Source organism: Pundamilia nyererei, unplaced genomic scaffold, assembly GCF_000239375.1.
Source record: "Pundamilia nyererei isolate P.nyererei 1_Seehausen unplaced genomic scaffold, PunNye1.0 scaffold00003, whole genome shotgun sequence".
Lineage (NCBI taxonomy): Eukaryota > Metazoa > Chordata > Actinopteri > Cichliformes > Cichlidae > Pundamilia > Pundamilia nyererei.
Window position 1 is genome coordinate 9,028,290 of NW_005187404.1, and position 7,988 is coordinate 9,036,277.

The 7,988-nt window shown below is 40.9% G+C and overlaps 1 protein-coding gene across 1 annotated transcript in view; it reads right to left on the minus strand.

Moving 5' to 3' along the window:
• LOC102210847 (thrombospondin type-1 domain-containing protein 7A-like) overlaps positions 1 to 7,988 on the minus strand; it is a 184,011-nt gene that overhangs the window by 30,413 nt on the left and 145,610 nt on the right. The window contains exons 12-17 of the mRNA XM_013910474.1: positions 7,304 to 7,460; positions 6,713 to 6,866; positions 2,944 to 3,085; positions 2,034 to 2,149; positions 1,830 to 1,947; positions 848 to 993 (exon numbers count right to left, since the gene is read on the minus strand). Coding sequence (XP_013765928.1) covers positions 848 to 993; positions 1,830 to 1,947; positions 2,034 to 2,149; positions 2,944 to 3,085; positions 6,713 to 6,866; positions 7,304 to 7,460 — 833 coding nt within the window. The remainder of the gene's footprint in view (positions 1 to 847; positions 994 to 1,829; positions 1,948 to 2,033; positions 2,150 to 2,943; positions 3,086 to 6,712; positions 6,867 to 7,303; positions 7,461 to 7,988) is intronic.

Below are 7,988 nucleotides of genomic sequence, written 5' to 3' on the forward strand. Positions count from 1 at the left end.
CTAATAAAACAAGTTTTAAAAAGAGACTTTTCCATTTGATTACATTTTGTATGATGGATTATGTAGAAAAAGTAGAATTGGGCTGAAAGATCTATCACTTTATCACCTCTTCAGGTTGTAAATCGTGTTTTAAAAAGTAACTAAGTAACTAAGTAATTAATTACTTTTGAAAATAAGTAATCAGTAAAGTAACGGGATTACTTTTTGGGGGAAGTAATCAGTAATTAGTTACTGATTACTTTTTTTAAGTAACTTGACCAACACTGGTCAAGACATTTGTCATGTTAATTGTCCCATTTTTCATTTATAAAGTTCTTATGAATACTAAGTATAAATTTTCAATTCAATTCACTTTTATTTATACAGCACCAAATCACAACAACAGTCGCCTCAAGGCGCTTCATATTGTAAGGTAGACCGTGGCGACAGTGGGAAGGAAAAACTCCCTTTTAACAGGAAGAAACCTCCGACAGAACTAGGCTCAGGGAGGGGCGGGGCCATCTGCTGCGACCGGTTATGGTGAGAGAAGGAAGACAGGATAAAGACATGCTGTGGAAGAGAGTCACAGCGTGTCTTTTAGGGTTTACTAAATAGTGAAATGGCAAACGTCACAACAATGTTGGTCAAAGTTAGTCTTCTGGAAAGTCTGATGACAGCATCTTGTGAGACACCTTCATTTTGGACTATCCCTCCTCATCTAGGTGAGTATGTCAGGATGGTTTAATATGACTTTAATGGTTTTATATAATATTTTTTACGCTAGTAAAATTAGTGACTAGTGAAAATTAAATACAGTGTTTCACTATTCTGGTAAATATGTTGAAGAAGAAGAGGAAGGCTAATTGACCTCAGATTTGCACTCAGACCAGGCGCTGTATCTCCACCTGTAGCAGGGCTTCACCAGGCAGGGCTTCCACTGTTCCATTTGGGATGGACATGGCCTCCCATCACCCTGCGGAGCTTGGACCACTGTCCGTCTTCTCCACAGTTTGCCTGCCAAAAAGCAGATAAATGAATAAATTCAAATATTAATGGTTGGGTAAAAAAGAATAGGATAACATTATTTACTTGAAACATAAAGACCTCTTCCTTTGCTATGTAATGTCATGTAACGCTGTATGAGGCAAGGAAGGACAGGACCCAAAGTGTAGCACTCTCGGGCAGGACCAAACTCAAAGGCAGCTTTTTTGAGGAATTTACAGATTTATTTAACTTCACTAGGAAGGCAATTGGTACTATACTGATATACCATCCTACCCTGCCTTTTGATCTAACTAACTACTAGATGCTGATCTGTTAAATGCTTAGCTTCTCAAAAACTCTCAAAAAAACTATTTCCAGAATCAATCATTTACCCAGGGCGTACTAGTGCCATGTGCACATGAACATTCCTCTGTCACAAACTGCACAAAAATCCAGTAATCTGAACCACTCGAGGCAGGCCGTTCCTCCCAAACCACTCCAGGTCTCACTGTCATGTGATGAAGTAGGACAATGGAGTCACCAGGTGGGGAAACCTCCTGCACTATAACCAGCAAGTCCAAGCTAAGAGAACATTTGTAAAGCATTTGGACAATCGACATGAATTAAAGGTTGGTAATTCCCACATTCACTTTTATTCCAGTGTTCATCATTCCTGTTAGAGCAGCTGAGCTGTGAACAGTTTCTATCTGTAAAATAACACAGTGCAGTGCAGGTAAAGTACAGAAAACTTAAAAGGAAACATATATGATTAGAGACTGTTGGACTCAAACATTAGCACATAGTAGCAAAACACTACTGCGAAAAATGTAACTGGTTAATTCCAATTCTTCCCTGGATTTGTTTACCTGCCAGTCCACATGTGTGACTACAGCCAGACCATGGTGACCAGTCAGACAGCTGGCAATTAACAGGACACTCCACAACACAGGATGCATTCATTTGCCACTTTCTCTCCAGACCAAGCTGCAAAGAAATATCATTAGTAATCCATGAACTCAAACAGAACCATTTACAAAGGTTTAAAAGGCAAGCAGTACCAAACATCTCACCTCTTTGCAGAAGACGAGGTCTACAGATTTACCATCACTACGCACACAGTCCAGCATGCGGGTTTTGAATCCATTTCCACACACTGCTTTGTCACTGAGCTGACAGGTACTCCATTCTGAAGAGACACAGTAAAAGGTCAGCATAACAGGGGTGGCTGTAGCTCAGGAGGTAGGAGAGTAGGTCATCTACAGTCTGAAGGTTGGTGGTTCAATCTCTGGCTGCTTCAGTCTGTATGCCTGGGAAGGGTACTAACCCCAAGTTGTTTATTTCTGACCCATAAAATACTTTTTAATGACCGGGCCAAAGTTTCAGTTTAAACAACCGACATTCTGTTTTCCTTCCTTTAATTAATCCGTGCATGCTGGATGTACACTCAGTGAAGGATCGCAAGTCTTTTGCAAAGCCAACACAAAAAGACAATCATTCATGCTCACATTGACACCTATGAGGATTTAAACATACAGTACATGGAAAAAGCTCACGCAGGCACAAAGTGAAACGGTAACTTTAAACAGAAGGGCACTGAACAGCTTAAACCCAGGATGTGCTTGCTTTGAATTTGCAGTGCTAAACACTGCACTACGCTGTGTCTTTAAATCAGGGGTCTTGAACTCCAGGCCTCGAGGGCTGGTGTCCTACAGGTTTAGATATCACCCTGGATCAAGTGATTAGTTCATTACCAGTCCTCTGGAGAACTTCAAGACATGTTGAGGAAGTCATTTGGCCATTTAAATCAGCTGTGTTTGATCAAGGACACATCTAAAACCTGCAGGACACCGGCCCTCGAGGCCTGGAGTTTGAGACCCCTGCTCTAAGTACAGAATTTAATTGATGTGCATTCATTGTTTTTATTAACATACATAATATCCCAACTTCTTTGGAAACAAATCTGAACAGGTTAATGCTGACCAGTGATGTTGTAGGTGTAGTGAAAGCAGTTCCTGTTGAGTTTGCATGGCTCTGTCTCTTCAGTCGGTGGACACTCCTTCTTTTCTCCTGGCTGTCGGAGCGGGTAAGCACTCCTCTCCCGGGTGCTGTTCTCACTACATGGCTGAAAAGCAGAGGGAAAGGTTCTGACTGTTTTACATAAGCACACATTAAAAGTGTGGAACATAAACGCTTTTGATTTTTCTATGTTGGAGATAGACAGACAGAAGTAATTTGACTGAAATTTGAACTCTTTTGATGAGATGTGAGATTCAAGTGAGAAGTGCATCATATCTTGTATTGAAACACCAGCAGTTTGTATTGGTGAAATGTGTTCCTGATTTGAGAACTGTATTAACAGTAGTAAGAATTACTTTTCTGCTGTCACAATTGTGCCAAAGCGATCAAGAAAAAGTCCAAAACCAGAACAGAAGCTAAGCTTGTTTTTTTCACACACGAAGTCCTGAATGTTCAGGCCTAATTCATATATTCACCTTCAGAAGTCAAAGTCATTATCAGTGATAATCCCAACTCTAATTCTAACCCTCGGCAATCAGAATATTGTTTTTATTTCACAGTTAATCCAAGTTTTGGCAACAGAGAACTGAGAAAATGATCATTTTAACTGGCACACAGGAAAATCTATTCACATTTTTCCAAATGTGAATCCTATCCCAGCTACATTAACACAAGAGGTGCGGTACGCATAGAGACAGACAACTGTCCACAGTCACATTCTCCTACCATACCTATGGTACCTATGGTTTCTTGAGTTTCCAAAAGTAGAATGGGAACTACAAGGTTTAACTATCCAGTCCCTCTTCTGTGGACTCATTTTTTTCTGTTGTTGTTGTTTTTTTAAAAGGTTTAGATTGTTTGTAAATAAGAGCAACATAACAAAAATCCCTTTGTTATGTTGCTCTAAGTCTAGATTGGCGTTGGACTTTCATTCTTTCTTCTTTTCAGTCCTGACTTGTTTATATGGCACTTTTGCACATTGTTAACTGTCTTGTCCTGTTTGTTATTAGCGGTCTATCTGTCCTCACCTTTTGTCCCTTCTTTTCCCTTGACCCTCAGTTGGTCACTGCAGATTACTGCCCCTCCATGAGTCTGGTCCTGACAGAGAGCTCCTGTTGAAAAGGAGCGCTTACTTCCCACCAATCGCCAAGTGCTTGCACATAGAGTAAGCACTTGGCGATTGGTCATTGCGGTTCTCTCTTAAATAATGAAGGGTCTCACTATATAAAGTGTGTTGACACGATTGTTGTTAGCAGTATATAAATAAAAGTGAATTGAATTAATTAACATACAAACAAATATGTGACACTGAGCAATACCAGCTAGATATATTTCGGCTCAGCTCAACACACAGCTCAATTCTGGATGCAGTATCCTGGAGACGGGCTAATCTTTATTCCACTTTGGAGTTGCATTCAGTAAGAAGTAGTGAACTAGGGTAGGTATACTTCTCTTTGCTGGTAGTTTTCTCAGCTGGATGTTTCCATGCACCTTGGGGTAAGAGAACAGGTCCTCACTGTTGTTTTTCCCTGTGCCCCAAGCATCAGCTCAGAGTACACAGCCTTCTGGGAGTGCCTGGCTGATAGCTGGAAGGTCCCCCAGATTTGTTGTCCTTGGGGACCTCAGCATTCATGTGAGCAATGACAGTGAAGGCTGGTGGAGTGTGATCGGGAGCAACATCCTACCTGACGTCTAAGGAGCTCGGAAAGAAAAGCATCTGGACTTCTTTAAGTTGCTTGAACTTAAAGGATGAGCTCATTGTGAAACCATGCCCCACCCTACCATGTGATTTCGAAATCACATGATAAGGTGCGGCCAGGTTTCACAATGAGCTCACCCAAAACCCGGGCTGATTGTGACCCACACTCGTTTTCCCACCTTGGCTCAGGTGATTAGAGGATCATCAGGGGGTCTTTTGTCCCTCTTTGGGGGGAAACTCCCACTTGGTTTAAATCTGGGACTTTCCACCATTTGACCTTAGAACTGAAGAAGCTTCTCGGATGAGAGGTGAAACGTCTTCAAGTAACTTAAAGAAGTCCAGACGCTTTTCTTTCCAAGCTCCTTAGACTACGACGACCTGGATGACTCAGAACCTTCACAGACACATCCTACCTGACCTAAACCTGAGCGGCCCGCTGTAATTGGACTTCTTTGTTGTTCACAGGTTGTCTATAATAAGCATGAGAGTTTTCATAAGTGCATTTGGCACTAGGACACACTTGGTTGCAGGCTAATGATTGATTCTGTAATCATATCATGCATTTCTTGGACTTTTGGATGGAGATGTGAGATGCTTCTGTTGGCGTCATCATGCAGTTATTTGTATAAATTGGCTGAGATAAGAATTAGCAACTCCAAGTCTGAATCCTGTTTTCATCTGGGAAAAGTTAAAGTGTCTACCCTGGGGTGGGGCTGAATCATTGCCCCAAATACATCAGTTTGTCTCAGAGTCTTATTCACTAAAGAGGGAAAATGATGAAGGAGACTGACAGATGGATTTGTGCAACATATGCAGTAATGCTGCTGTTGTAGCATGAGCATTGAGTATGAAAGAGAAGTTTTTGATTTACTGGGCAATATATTTTCCTACCCTCACCTATGACCACAAGCCCTGGGTAGTGACTAAAAAATGAGATCACAAATACAAACAGTTGACATTAGCTTCCTCTGAAGGGTGTCTTGGCTCTCCTATAGAAGTAGGGTTAGAGCTTGGTCATGCTCCTTATCAAAAGGAGCCAATTCAGGTCCTTCGTGCATCTGACCTTTTGAGCATCATCTAGGTGAGATGTGCTGGACACGTCCAGCTGGAAGCAAACCCTATTCTAACCCAGGACATGCTGGTGAGAACATATGTCTCGGCTGGTTTAGAAGCATCTTAATTTCCACCTTGTTTAGCTCCTTATGTTGGTGCTGCGCTTTTACTTTTTCCCACCATTGGCTGCCAGATTTTCATCTTCTCTCCTATTGGTAAATTAATTGGAGCTACATACTATATATCCCATTATGGACTGTAATAATGAGTGAAATTTTGTCCTTGTTCAAAATATAGGGTTAAGATTACCACCTATGATGACTTAGAAATAAGAGAGTTAATCCAGTTATTTTTCATTAAAATTTCTTTTTCATTTTTGTGCAAAGTTTGGGAACATTTGTATTACCAGTCTCATCAGTTAATTCTAGTAACTTGTTAGATTATAAACAATTTGGGTCAATAATCGTTGACTTTCATCTGGTAGTTAAAATAACTCACTGAGAATCTGAAAATGACGCTACAAAGCAGGGGAAGGCTTTAAACTATATCACTACTGTATCCAGTGTAATGGTTTTTAACTTCATTACACAATAGCCATAAAGAAATACGAGACAATCTGATTGGCTGAGAAGTCTTAAAACTCTGAAGTTGCTGGGTCCAATCTATTTACACATATGGGAAATTAGAATTCCCTTTATGCAGCATACTTATCTTTCTTAAACTGCCTTTACACCACAAGACACATTTACCCATCAACAAACATATGTACTTATTCACAGAGTGCCTTTTTAGCACGAAGAGCGGGTTTAGTTGACACAGGCGGGGTTCCTCTATTACTATTACCTTCACTAGATCTCTGAATTCAGAACCACTACTTTAACTCTGGTTTCAACTATCCACTATATAATAAAGGCAACATGTCAGAAACAATGTAAGATTTAGAAAGAAAAAAAAAGACTGGCAACTTCATTCCATCCTTACCAGTGGACATGGGCTCCAAGCTCCCCAGTCTGACAACACACAGTCTTCCGGGCAGGGCAGGTGGCTCTTGCGGGCCCCTAAAGGCATTTCCTCTGGGTCACACAAATAGTCCTCCACCTGTTCAGAGGGCCCGTCTATAGTGTTCAGCATGCACCTGGTCACAAAAAGTTGAAGCAAAAGTTAGTTTCACAGCATTCCTTCAACAACACCCGAATATTTGAGCCTATTTTTACAGTCTTCTTGAAAGAAAGCTGTTAATAAACATGAATACATGTGGTCTTTGTAAAGACTTTGTAAAGCTAAATATCTGGATATTAAACCAGATGTACTCTATATTGCCAAAAATAAATTTTTTAATGAAAATGGTTTAACATGATGTCGACCCATCCTCTAAGCTATAACAGCTTCAACTCTTCTGGGAAGACTTTCCATATGATGGGGATTTTTGACTACTCTTCAAGAAGCACATTTGTGAGGTCAGACACTGATAATGGACATGAAGGCCAGTCCCCACTGGGGATTTTAATCATGTGGATTTAAAATCTGTGCTTTCTAAATTCCATCAGCACATTATGTGTGAAATGATCAGGCCAGACCCGATCAAGGGAACGCACACCGCTGAGGTAGTGAAGAAAGCCCACAAGAGACTCTACTTTCTGAGGGTTCTCAGAAAGAATAACATCCCTGAGAAACTGTTTGTGTCCTACTATCACTGCACAGTAGAAAGTATCCTGGTATCCTTCTCCAGCTGCACAGTAGCACAGAAGAGAAACCACTGCAGGGTTATACGGGTCACCCAGCGGATAGTGAGCTGTCCACTCCCCTCATTTAAAGAACTGCACAACTCCCACACTCAGGAACATTAAGAAAATCCCTCAACACCCATCACTCCCTGATCATGACCTGTTTCAAAGTCTACTTTTAGCCAGATGATTAAGATCCATAAAGACAGACTTAGGAAAAGCTTTTATCCCTCAGCCATCACATTGCTGCTAAGATAATCAGACAATCTGATCGAATACAACTTTCATGTACAATGTTTACAATGTTACAACACCGTCTCATGTTACCATGTTTACAGCTTTATGAGCATCACTGCTCCCAACAAACATAATCCGGTCATTAAATCTGACGTCACTAGCCGTGTCTGGGCCTAAACTCCGCTGCAGGTCCATATATCAAACGATCACTATGGCATTACTGAGAGTTGAAAAACTGTCTAAAGTCTTTCATCTTTAATAAAATGATCAGCGTTCTGCTCTACCAGGTGTAACAA